At 41.5% G+C, this 13,472-nt stretch overlaps 1 protein-coding gene across 2 annotated transcripts in view; it reads left to right on the forward strand.

Annotated features, from left to right (window-relative positions):
• Positions 1-13,472, forward strand: part of bcar1 (BCAR1 scaffold protein, Cas family member) — a 113,944-nt gene that overhangs the window by 95,209 nt on the left and 5,263 nt on the right. For both annotated transcript variants that reach the window (XM_061077000.1, XM_061076998.1), the window contains exons 3-6: positions 5,421-5,570; positions 9,976-10,071; positions 11,475-11,858; positions 12,279-13,160. In XM_061077000.1, the coding sequence (XP_060932983.1) occupies positions 5,421-5,570; positions 9,976-10,071; positions 11,475-11,858; positions 12,279-13,160 (1,512 nt within the window). The remainder of the gene's footprint in view (positions 1-5,420; positions 5,571-9,975; positions 10,072-11,474; positions 11,859-12,278; positions 13,161-13,472) is intronic.

A 13,472-nucleotide genomic window follows, 5' to 3' on the forward strand; every position in this document is an offset into this window, starting at 1 on the left:
CTGGAAGCCCCAACATTCATATTCAACTTGAAAGGGCTTTATTTACATCGTGTTTTAAGCCTTAATCTCTGCTGATATCTTCCGATGAGGTTCATTCAGTCACCGTCAGAAATGCTAACATCCGCTGGCTTAGCCACTTCTGTTGCACTTTTCAGCTTAAAACATGGTGTAAATTACCTTGTTTCAATCGAAAATGAATTTCGGGGGTTGCAGAGACTTAGATGACAACACACAAGCAGTATGGAGTAATTTTATGATTTTTTCTGTATTATTACATTTTTAGATGTTTTTAGGTCAAAAATCAGCCACACTGTTACCCCTCAAACTCCCAAAGTTATTTTTGTACTCAAACACTTGTCTGTTATCACCCAGCCCTAGCTGAAGTTAATTACTACCAATGCTGCTTTAGAGCGGGAGCTTTACAGTCAGTGCTGTTAACATGTTTGGTTCTACAGTGTGAACAAAGTCAAAGCATCTCTTTAACTGGTCATATACAAAGAGACACATGCACACATGAAGCACTTGTGCTTGTATTAAAAAGCATCATCAGTTAACAGTGGTGATAATACAAATAATGAATGATGTGTCAGTGTTTCCCCTAGGTTTACAGCTTTGGGGGGGGAGGGGGGGGCGTCGTCGGTGGCGGCAGAGCGTCGCGGGGGGGGGGGTCCGACACGGACACAAAAACTTAATCTTGATGTTAATGTGTTTCTTTTAATGATTTTGAACTGTACATTGGATTTCTGACCGGCGGATGCTCAGACATGCGTTTGTCCTTTCTGTAGGACAGTCAGGGAGACTATAAATGGCTGGGTCTGGTTTCCTCTCACAACTGCCTGTTTATGCTGTCTACATGTTCGACATAACATTCCTAAAACCAAAAAGAATGTACTCTATGAACTGTAATGTATCTATCTGGCTATCTGGCTATCTATTTATGCATGCATGGATGTATATATGCATGTATGTAATGTATGTATTTACTGACTTCCATACGTAATCTGGATTGCCGGAATCCGGAAACATTTTTGGATCCGGTACTTATGTTTATCGCGTCTACACGAAGCCCTGTCACGAAAACGCTGGAGTGGAGTGGTTGAAATCGCTGTAAAGACGTCATTGAGCATGCGCATAAAGTGAAAGAAGACAAAAGTCGAGATCCTACTAGCAATCTTCCCATAACGACTTCTCTACCACCTGAAATCACTGTTTCCATAGCAATCAAACAGGACTAGTTAAAATAGAGCACTTCGCCATAACCCTCGTTTGTGTTAAGTTACCGTTTTGAAACTTTGAAACAGTCTATAATTAAAAAAATGTTCACGTCAGATTTGCCGGTTTTGAACAATGGTCCGATTAAAATAGATTAAACAGTGATAGAAGGAAGTGACGCAGCGGGGTTAATAAGGGTTCAGGCTGAGGTTGCGAGGCGAGGTGCGTTCACGGTTAAATACAACAAGCGGAGAAATCAGAATCGAGGGCTGACCGGTGCATTTCCCGTGAGAACAGCAGGCGCCTGCGCGCTGGAGAATTGCGCGGCGCGGAGCTTCGGCGTCCGGTGTAATACTTAAGTTACCAAGATCAGTCTTGTACAACCAGGGGGAGTATTTCCCCTCTGAAAGCCAAGCTGGGTCAGAACCTATCATCCGGTGGTGACTGAACAGATGCTTGTCTGGGGCAGGGCGTGCAGCACGTGGACTCTTCTCTGAACTCGGACCCGGAGCAGGAGAGCTGCTCCGGCTGCGGATATGTTTAACTGCTTCTCAGGTGGTTCATGCGACATGTTTTCAGATAGATGCTCTCTGTCCGCTGGTGGGAGGTTGCTCACCTGTGTGCGCGCACGTGTCTGTGTGTGCGCGCATTTGGATGGAACTCCGCCGTGCGCGCTACAGAGAGCAGAGGAGAACTCTAACCGCGCGACCATGTCGAGACAGAAATGCAAGCTATAGACCAGTCTTATAGGAAATGTAACCTTAAAATGATGTATGTAGAGATCTGGCGCTATATTAGAAAATACAAAATAAAATAAATAATTAACTTGACCTTCCAGGGGGGGCGGGAGGTGCCGTTGGGGGGGCGCAGCGCCCCCCTAATAGAATGGTAGGGGAAACACTGCTGTGTGTTTATTCTCCAGTTTGCACACAGAGAGGTGATCAATAATATATGTTATCAACTGGACAGAGGGCTGAGCATTGTGTGTGTGGCAGTCTGTGGGACCCATCCGGCACTTAGGTAAGGGTTGTCAATATGGTTGAAAGCTTTCTGACAATGAGGAAAGGGGAGTTTACGTGAGCGAGTAAGTGAATGAGTGAGTGTGTGTGTCAGACTGAGAATCAGAGAGAAGCCATGATTGAGATACAAAAAAAATATATCCTCAGCTTCCAAGGATATTGTTAAACTAGTGGTGAAATTATTCCTCTTGAAGCCACAACAATATAATTCCGTAAAGTATGCCATGGGATGTGCTATGAAGTTGGAGTGTTGAAAGCAGAACGAGAGTGAGCAGCAGACACAGAGTAGTACAGACAGGTTGTCAAATAGATGGTTCTATCATCTGTCTCTCTCACATACATAGCATACCTCTGACAGCTGGGAGCTGAGCAAATATTAGTAGAGAGCTTCTATTCATCAGGCCTGGAGATGAGTGAAATTAAACAAGGATTTGACTCACAAATACAGACTTTTCTTTTTTTCTGGTCATTCTCTGATTAACTAGTTCATTTGATAATGATTTAATTTGATAAAGCATCACTTGGATGAAATCTTGTTTGAAAAAAGTTTGACTGAAGTTTGATCAAGATGTTCATTCTTGGTCTGGACTAAAACTCAACTAAAAGGTTCTGTCATCAATCAAATTGTATTTTTACAGCCCATATTCGCAAATCACAATTCGTCTCAAAGGGCTTAGAAAGGCGTGACATCCCCTGTCCTTAACCCTCAACAAAAGTAAGGAAAAACGACCAAAAAAACAGCCCTATTAAGAGGGGGGGGGGGGGGGGGGGGGGGGAACCTCAGAGAGTGCCACATGTGAAGGATCTCTCTCCCATGACAGGGAGAAGTGCAATAGATGTCGCGTGTAGCTGAACTCAACAAAATTACATTATTTACCACAGTGATTAGAAGAAACAGTTTTAAGCATTATGGAAAGGTGTAAAAATGTTTGATAGAGATGAGGGAGCAGCAATGAAAAGTGATGTTGGGCACAAAAAGTTGTTGACCACTGATATAAGGGCTCTGATTCGGAAAATCTTGGTCACACTTAGTTACAAACAGAGACCTGGAGTAACACCAATATAATTATGTGACCTTGCAATGTACATGGCTGTAACTATGACTAAAACGATTATGAACTTTTAATCTCAGGATTAATAAAAATCGCTGACAAATTAACAGTAATCTGCAAATAGATACAATATTCCAGTGGTAAGTTGAGGCTTTGTCTGCAGTTGTTGCTGGTAATATATTCAATTTAAGTGGAAATGTTGTAGCAGTCACAAATAAGGGAGAGAAAATTTGAATGATCGGAGGATACTAAGATATCCTGCTTGGATGGGTACTTTTGTTATATATATGTTGTATGGCACAGCTGTAGTGGTTTCATAGGCTTGCCAGTTGACTCTACACTACAACCATATAATACAGAGTTTAAACAGGCACACAATGGGGCAGCCTTGTTCCCACGACAACTTTGTAAGGATATCTGCTTTGTTTTTATTGCCTCTATGTGTGTGTCTATTTTCATGAGCCTGGACAACCTTTGCTCTCTATTCATCTACTCTGGAGAATAAATTAATTATTACTTTTATTTATCTATTTATTTATACATTTTACTTCAGTCTGATAAAGGGAGTGTTTGTGGTGTATTACAACCTTCAAAGGCCCATTGACTGTTTTAGATTAAGGCACTTTATGATATAAGCAAGGCACTTTGAGCCTGATCAACTAATGTTTACGTGTAAAAACGTGTCCAAACTTGATTTCCCCCCGCAAAAATACATGCCAGCTGATCTACTAACAGTGCACACTGAGGATTGCATGCAAAACAAGCGCTGTCAATTTAGTACGTTTGTCTTAATGAATATGCAAAATCTGGCATTTCTACCCAAATGCGCAAATTATAGCGAGGAGTAAATGCAAATACTTTAATTTAGCACATGCTTTGTGATTTACAAAGCTTGAAATTGTGTGAATTGTGACTGCGTCTATATTTGATACGTTTGAAAGGTAGGTGCTTATCGGCACAGCGTTGCACACAGATGGCTGCAGCCAAACAAAACTGAGCATTCACAGCCACTAAAGAACCGAAAAATTACCTCAAGCCTTAAGAAAAATGAACATTGACATTCATTATGTCTTCATATTTCCCTTTTTTGCCAACATTACATTTTTAACTAGGGGTTTTCTTTTTCGCAAGTTGCTCTTGTCTCCAGTTGTTAGGCTTTCTCAGTATAAGGACCCAATCGCAGACCAAGATGCAAAAATACTTATTTCAAAAAAAGGAAAAAACCAAGGATCCAAAAAGGCAAAAATGACAGCAGCAAAAAACAGAAAATCCAATTCAATAGTTGGAAAAAACAGAATTCCAAAAAAGGGAAAAAACTAAGACGATCAAAAATCTGAATGTCAAATATCATACAAGATAACAGACCTCAAAACCTCAGGATCCTGGCATGGCTTCTCACAGTCAAAAATGATACAATCCGACAGGGGACAACAGAAAGACTGGGCTTATATAGAAGGAGGAACAAAGGCAAGACACAGGTGAACAAATGAGGCAAACACTCAGGGTGATGATAGGAAACAGGTGAGGGGGACAAAAAGCGGGAAGCAGCAGAGGGCGGAGTCTCCGGACAATAACAGAAAACACATGGCCTGACAACATTCTGCTCTCCTTAACGCTCCGTTGCGGAAACCAGTAACACACGCAAAACAGTCATTTAAATACTACTGCCTTTACCATGTTTGCAGCTGTTATCATTTGCACAATTATTTTTAGAAGATCACCCGCAAAACGCCCACCAACCAAACGTGCAATCTGTTATAATGCACCCGCAATTTATCACTCTTTATTTGGGATCTTAGTAGATCAGGCTCTTTATCTTTATTATCTTTTCATTAGACTGATGTTTGTAGTGTGACTGAAAACTGATCAGCCACAATATTAAAGACTTTACTGGTCTTAATGTTGTGACTGATGGTTGTATATACTGTACTACATTCTGAACGGTCAGTTAAATCACCAAACAGTTAATTTAGTTATTAAAGTCATTTTCCATGGCCTCTCGACTTGACTTAGTCAAAAAAACATGATGAAACCACAACATAAATACAAAATTAATGTGTGTATGTTGTTTCTGATCAGTGTATATCTTGTGTGACTGTTTAAATCTTTTGACTCTTGCTTGTGTTCCTGTGTCCAGGTGGTAGTTCCTACTCGGGTTGGACAGGTGTATGTATATGACACTGTTAAACCAGACCAGGACGAGTATGACGTCCCACCCAGACATTCACCTTCCATCCAGCAGGACATATATGATGTGCCACCCATCCGCCAGCAGGCCAACACACAGGTCAGTGTGTGTGTATGTGTGACAAGGAGAGAGTGTACATCCAACCACACAATAGATACGGCTGTGTGTGGGTTATCACATATCTATTCTATGACATTACACAAGTATGATTTAGTTTGATTGTCTTGCACAGTAATAATGGATTAATGTTGACTTTGTTGTGAAAACCAGAATGTTTTTCTAATTCTTATCTTTTAAACCCCAAATTAGGTTTGTATTGACACTGAGTGTAAAACATTAAAAACATCACTCCCCACCATAGCAAACTTATATTAACATACATTGCATACATTTACATGGTTTGTGGCATTGCAACATTAGTAACTGGAAGGCCACTCAGAGTGTATTCCTCTGCCAAGGTTAACGCCCTATCCTGTCATGTACAAAATTCCTCAATCTGCACATTTATTTGTATCTGCCCCAAAATGCAATGGGCTCTTTTACGGGTCATGTCAAGGGGTAGAGCGGTCATCCTTCAACAAGAGGCTGGCGACCCGGTCCTGTTCCCATCTGCATGCGGAAGTGTCCTTGGGCAAGATACTAAACCCTGAATGGCCCCTCATAGAAAAACAGTGCTGCCCATAGATGCACTGTATGAATGTGTGTGAATGGGTGAATCACCAAACTGTACTGTAAAGTGCTTTGAGTGGTCATCAAGACTAGAAAGTGCTATATAAATACAAACCATTCACCAAGTCTTACACCTCCACAAAAAAAGGAAAAAAGTAAAGTGATGCAGTGAGTCATACTGCAACATATATGATATCACTCAAGAATTCCCTCTATACAGAATTTCAAATATATGTGTGTAAGCTATACATTGTGCCTATATTTGTTATTTGTATTTCCCTTGAGTACTCTGTTTGGATAAAAACTATGTTAAATGTTAAGTTTCATAGCATTTAGACAATGACAATTCGACTTTTAAGGCTGGAATGATAAGGGGAAATATCTGTTTTTGTTTTGAGTTTGAGTGTAACATATGCAATCATGGTATTGGTTATAATTAGTAGCAATAAAGGTGCTGCAGCAGTGTTGGTGATCTTGATTTGATGTGGAGGTCTGATGATTTGGTCAAATAAATATATAAATGTGTGAGTGTGTTCTGTATACAGATTTATCAGCATTGGGTCATATCAGAGCATTGAATTATTTTCCGTTAAAGTTCACAACTCAATACTATATCTGTACAAAATGAGTATCTGATATAATCTTCAACCTCACCCTCTCTGAATATTAGATAAATCTTCCATAACTAACAGATGGGCGAGAAACACCACATTCACACACACACACAGACTCATGCTGACAAGAGGATGGAAGTTTTGATGCTGACAAGTCCAAGAAAGGTCACTCAGTTACAGCTATCGCAATTTGAGAGCTACAGCTGCAGAAGAAGAAGAAGATACACTTTATTTATCCCACACACATGCACAAACATGCATAGACACACTCATGCAATGGGGAAATTAGTCCTCTGCATTTATCCCATCTGGTGTGATCTTTGGACAGACACACAGAGCAGAGCAGTGGGCAGCCATGTACAGCGCCCGGGGAGCAGATGTTGGGGGAGTAAGGTGCCTTGCTCAGGGGCACTAGACAGGGTAGGGAGAATAGTCTTTTGATCTTTTGGACAGATCCAGGTTCGTCTTTATGTTGTTATTCTATCCAGGTAAGTTTTTGTTGAAACTACGTGGAGTCGAACCAGCATCGAACCAGAGACCTTTTTCTGCCAGTAGTCCAAGTTTCTGCCACTAGTCCACCGCCTCTCCTAAGAAGGAGGAAGGGTAAAAGAAGTAGGCGCACAGAATGGAAGTATGAAGGAAAACAAGATGACAATGCATTTTTTAAGTCAGCAATCTGAGCGGTGAAGAATGAACACACAACACATGGCACTTCATCAAAATGACTGCTGTTGGAAGATGGCTCATGGTAGATGGTTCTGACCATAACAAGTAATCACACACTCAATAAAATCACAGCTCAGCTTTGTGGCACATTGAGCTATTTGTGAAAAATTTTCATCACACTTAAGGCCAATTTACGGTTCTGCGTTTTTGAAAAAACGGACAGATAAGACCGCCCTATCCGTCGTGAAACGCCCTCTCCGAGCGCTTCGGACAGCTTTTCGTACAGGTCTGATTTTTCTAACTTCTCCGTGTTGTGTCGGAGACCCGACCGACAGCTCTTGGCTGTGATTGGTCCGCGAACAACATCATTTCCATATGACGTCATTTCCGTACGACGTCATTTCTGTTCAACGTCATTTCCGGACCTCTAACTTCCTGATTCACAATTAACACATACATAACTATGATTCTACGATTAATGTGACGTGTGTGTTAAGCCAGCGGAGTTGTCCGGCTGACGGTGGCTCGTTCGAGCACTGACGGCATGTGTGCACGGTCACAGACGGTTATAACGAGCTTTCAAAACGGCGCTAGCGGGCTAGGCTAGCCACCATGCTAACTGCGGTGGTAACAGTGCAAGAACCCGCCGTCACGACTTTAATTCCACTTCTATCATGACACTGTTTCTATAATACCGCCAGGTTAGAAGCAAACACTGGGTAGTAGTTAGTGTCGGGAGTCCCTGCTGACTGTGTGTGGAAGCTGGGAGCGAGCTAGCTAGGTCCGTGTAGCCTCTAGCTACATGTAGCCTCAAGCAGATTCAAGCTGTGGAATCAGCAACACAGTTCGGAAACAAGACCGGGGAACCGCTGCGCTAAGAAACGATAACATCAGCATCTTGACCCGCTGGGTGTCACTTTATTTAGTTCTGTTAGTTGCCATGGTTTAGTGTGTGGGAGACAAGCCACAGAGAAATATAAACACAAGTGGACTTCTTCTTCCGATAATTGGGGTAGGCTTCTCTGAGCTCGTCTCCCGTTGCGCCACCTATGGGTTTGGCGGTGAATTTTTTCCGACGTAGAGTGGTCGGAGAAGTAAATATCAAAAAGACTCTTGGACCCCTGTGGAGCCCTCTCCGAGAAACGGAGAACGTAGAAGCATACTGGAGCCTTTACTTGAGGTCTGTGGACAGGGTGACAACATATTTTTTTTCACTGGAATATAAGCTTTGACTGGACAGTGCAACAGGAAAGACTGTAGTATGTGTTAGAAGTCAAATTCAATTTGACCTGTATCTATTGAAATGGATTTAGAGCCACTAGTGTGGGTCAAATCAAGGAAAATGGTGGTTTAGGGGAATATTGAATGCCATCTGTGTATGTATTTTTTATGGAAGCGTGGTAGCAGAGTTGAAGGGGGACCTTGACACTTTCACGAAAACTGTTTTTGTTGCCACCATATTTGCCCAGGTTGCCAAAGAGACATGCACCTGCTGGTCTTTGAAGGGTCATGGGGGAATCTCGAAACAGTGAAAGAGTAAAACAGCATAGGACTGATTATATATGTTGCGCATGAGAAACAGATGTTATACATAGGTGCCTTGACACAGACACAAGATCTGCATCTGCAAGCATGTTTATTTTTAGACAATCTAACAAAATAATCTAAAAATAAACAAATTAGAGTCCACGTATTCTGAGCTAAGTAAGATCAATACATAGATCAAAAGAGGGGTTGTGGGGTCATAAGATTATAAAGGTAAGTGAGCTGCCATTTCAGTGACTGACATTATGGTGCTATAGACATACTGTGTAAGAGGCCCTTGATCAAAATCTTCAAAGATGAGGAAGCTGATAGTGATTTGGAGGAGGATGTGTCAGAGCAGGAAGTCAACATGTAGGAAAACTCTGATTGCAGCCCCTCTGATGAAGATGACACTGAAGGGGGAGTGGCAGAAAGAGAGACATTTATTTCGGGAAAAAAATTTGTTGCTCCTCACACTGGAAATCAGCACATGATAGTGTGTAATAGTAGATGCGTTAACACCTAAAAAACAAACTTCCTGCTCTCTGAAACATTAATTAAGGATGAATTATAAATGTATCAATGTCAGATAGGCTATGTATACATTCTTAATGAATTCTGTAGTAAAAAATTTGGTATATAGACTAATTATAAGGGAATTCTTGGCCTGGGTCAAAATTTACCCAGACCATACTGTGAAGGGTTAATAGTGGTAGGATTGTTCCACACCATACACTCATTCCATTAATACCTGTACAAAAACCCTTGAGTTTCTAATTTCTCATTACGCTTGTGTTACCCTAACCCCCTATCACTTCAGTTCCAAATGGCCACATGTTTGAAATAATTACCACATCTGGCACAGGCAAATACACTGAGTCATGTATCTCTCTCATCTTGTCTGTTATCCAAACTGTAGTCAGGTGTAATGTTGAACACTTAAATCCAGGGCTTTATGGAATTGCTGCCTGTTGCAATGATTTGTGTATATAACAACATGTTACTAATGTCTGTCTTGTCCTTTTTGTTAGGTGTATGACACTCCTCCCATGGTGGTTAAGGGGACCTCTGGTGGTCAAGAAATATATGACACCCTAGCAAGTACTGAAAAGAACACGCAGCAGACAGTAAGTCTTTGCACTGAAAAGTTTTTCTGAATGTATGTATGTCACACTTATGGATTATGGCAATCTTGTTACCGTTCTGATGTGGTATCCTGTACAGTATATACTGGAAAACTGCAACATGTCAGAATCAGAGAAAGAATGAAAAAGTCCTGCATTTATCTCTTTAAAAAGAGCAGTGTCAAAATGCAGATTTTTTTTCTTGAAGATGCATATAAGGTACAACTTATCCTAGAAAACCACATCATGAAAGATCATTGTTTAAAACGCAACCTAACAACTCAGTGTAGTCAGACTTAGAGCCAATGTTTCACTGCTTGTTTAACACAGCCTACATTCAATACGAACTGGCTGAATTGTCTCATACAGCACATGCAAGGTGCTGTTCTTCCAACAAGAACAAATTATCTAAGAATACCATCACAAAAATCAGGTAAGATCAGTTTGCAGCAGTACTAGCAGCTCTGTGGTTAGATTAGTAGGTTTATTGTCACCACCTTGATTAGCATGCCAACATTTGATTATCAGCTCTCAACACAAAATAAGTTTGCAGGCGTTAGTTTGTATGTACTTTTAAATTTTATTCATGTCAGTGGCATCAGTACAAACCTTTCAAATATCGCAATCTAAATTCATTCCACATCAATGTAGGCATCAGACAAGTGAGACCATAAAGCACAATGTTCACACATTTTCTCTGTTAGCTCTGTAAAGCAGCCGTGTGGTCCTTGAGAGGCACCATATAAATCAATGTCAAAATCATTATTATTCTTATTATAAGTAGTAATGGTATGAGCAGTTGTAGGTTAAGTAGTAGTAGTACTTTTAGTTTTTTAGTAATTTTTGCATTTTTCTTGTGCATTTTTGAATTGTGATGATGCTATGAATAGAAAAACACATAAAATCAAATCAAATTTTATTTATAGCCCATAATAACAAATCACAAGTGTTCAGAATTAAAAGATGCCAAAAGTTCCCTTTATAAAAATACAGTTGTGTTGCTGACTCAGCAAACTAGGGTGATCTACGACCTCATTTGGCAGCATATTACTAGAAGCATATTATCAGCAGCATATATTGGCTTCTGATGTATATAAATAAAGATAGTGAAAATAATGTTTTCGAATCAACTCATGAGTACCATATTTCATTATATAAATACAAACTGTGTAACAGAATTATTGAAATTTGATTACAACTGATCAGTTTGAAATACAAGCAAATACACAGTTGTCAGTGATCAATAGCCTGAATTTATTACAGACATGATGAGATCCGGGTTGATCTGTCTGCAAAGTCCTAGCAACTAAAACCATTCATCTTAAAAAACAAGTGAGTGACTTTGCTTTAAAGTAAATCAAAAACTTAATGTAATTCAGAATGTTTCTGTCCCACTTTCTCTTTAGGTCTATGACTTCCCCCCATCTGTCAGTAAAGATGTCCCTGATGCCCAGCCAATTAGAGAGGAAACCTACGATGTTCCTCCCCACTTTGCCAAACTCAAACCCCAAGTCCCCGTCCCTCCTAGCCAGTACCGGCACAAAAACCTGAATGACAATGAGCCACCCATTCCAGAGGACGTGTATGATGTCCCGCCCCCCATTTTGACTGAAAAGCATTATCACAGAGATAGGAGCGGGGTGAGCCAGGCCCCACAGAAGATCTATGACATCCCAGCAAGCCTGCGGACTGGAGGTCACCCCATCCAGGATGTCTACGACTTCCCCAGGGAAAGAGAGGAAAGAGGAGGAGAGAGGGGAGATCACTATGTCTACGATGTTCCACCACAGGTAGGTTTTAAGGGCCAGGCCCACATTTCAGAAGAGATGTTAGCAAAAAAATTACTGGTCACCTGCTTTTGAGTTTACAACAGTCTCCTCTGACCCTAATCTATGTTACTGTACTCCCTCAGATTTAATGAAATTACTCAAAGCTTTCTCTGGGTTCATCTTGGATTTTTAAGCTTTTAATTTGCAGGGGGACTTTCAATGATTTATAATGTTATGTCAATTTATCCGTTCTTCCATATTGTAGTTTGTTTTCTATTTGTTTATGAAATTTGGAATCGTTTTTATTCAGGTTTTGTCTTCATATTTTACATCCTAGCTTTTGTTGATTAAATATACACTGCTATCTTAGCTCAAAGGCAGGAAATTGGGAGAAACTGCTCGCTAAGATTCTGTGCATCCTGCCTGGTATCTGTTTTCCAGGTTGTGCGTGATGCCCAGTCTGCCAGTGAGGAGCTGAACATGTCCTTCAAGCGGCTGTCTTCCTCGAGTACTGGAAGTACACGGAGCAATCACTCTGCTTCATCCTTAGACATTGTCTCTGTTCATGACACCTCATCTTCCTCCTCACTTCCTGCTCCTGGCTGCATCTCAGGGAAACCCCTCATCTTGGACCTGGAGCAGGCCATGGAGCGTCTGTCTCGCCTGCAGCAAGCCGTTGAGTCCAGTGTTTCCCTCATGATGTCATTCATCACAGGTAACTGGAGAAGCCCTGCTCTCCTGGAAGGGAACCTTTCAGCCATTCATCAGGCCGCAGACCGGGTGCGTGCCACTGTCCGAGACTTCCTAGAATTTGCCAGGGGGGCTGTGGCAAATGCCTCCCAGGCCACAGACCGCTCTCTGCAGTCTAAACTGGGCCGTCAGGTGGGGAAGATGGAGGAGGTCTTCCAGAGTTTGGTTCAACACAGTCAGAGCTTAGACGCTATTTCCTGGTCACACATGGCACTCACAGCACCGCCACCGGGAGGGGATGATTTAGATCGAATCATCATGACAACACGGGGTATCCCAGATGATGCAAAGCAGCTTGCCTCCTTTCTCCACGGTAATGCTTCTCTGCTCTTCAAACGGAGCAACCGGCAGCAGCAGCAGCTGCCACTTCCTCCAATCCCAGGGGAGATCGGCAGTCACACGACAGGACCAGGTAATGGGAGCTATCAGGGAGGGGATAAGATGAACATACAGTCAAGACCCCTCCCCTCACCACCAAAGTTTACTGCTGGAGAGGAAGAGGAAGGTGTGAACAGGCCATATGAGACCACAGAAGAAGGCTGGATGGAGGATTACGACTATGTGCATCTACAGGTACACACATTTACACACACAGCAAACTTTTGAGGACAATGACTGACACAGTGAATTTGCAACTGTGTTGCTGTGGTTTCCACTATGATAAAAGTTTATTGTTACTACCAACTACCATTGACCATGTAATTTCCGTCATGATTAAAACCATTTATTGCATTATGAAACTCATAGTTTAGCAGTGTGTCAGCGTCTCTGTTACATGATACCCTGCAAATGTGAGGAAGTCTGACACAAACTGTGCCTGTGAACCCATATCTACTGATGGTGGTTATATTAGACAGGTTGCTAAACTTTGTATGGAATAAAAAA

This window comes from Limanda limanda, chromosome 8 (genome assembly GCF_963576545.1).
Source record: "Limanda limanda chromosome 8, fLimLim1.1, whole genome shotgun sequence".
NCBI classification, from domain to species: domain Eukaryota; kingdom Metazoa; phylum Chordata; class Actinopteri; order Pleuronectiformes; family Pleuronectidae; genus Limanda; species Limanda limanda.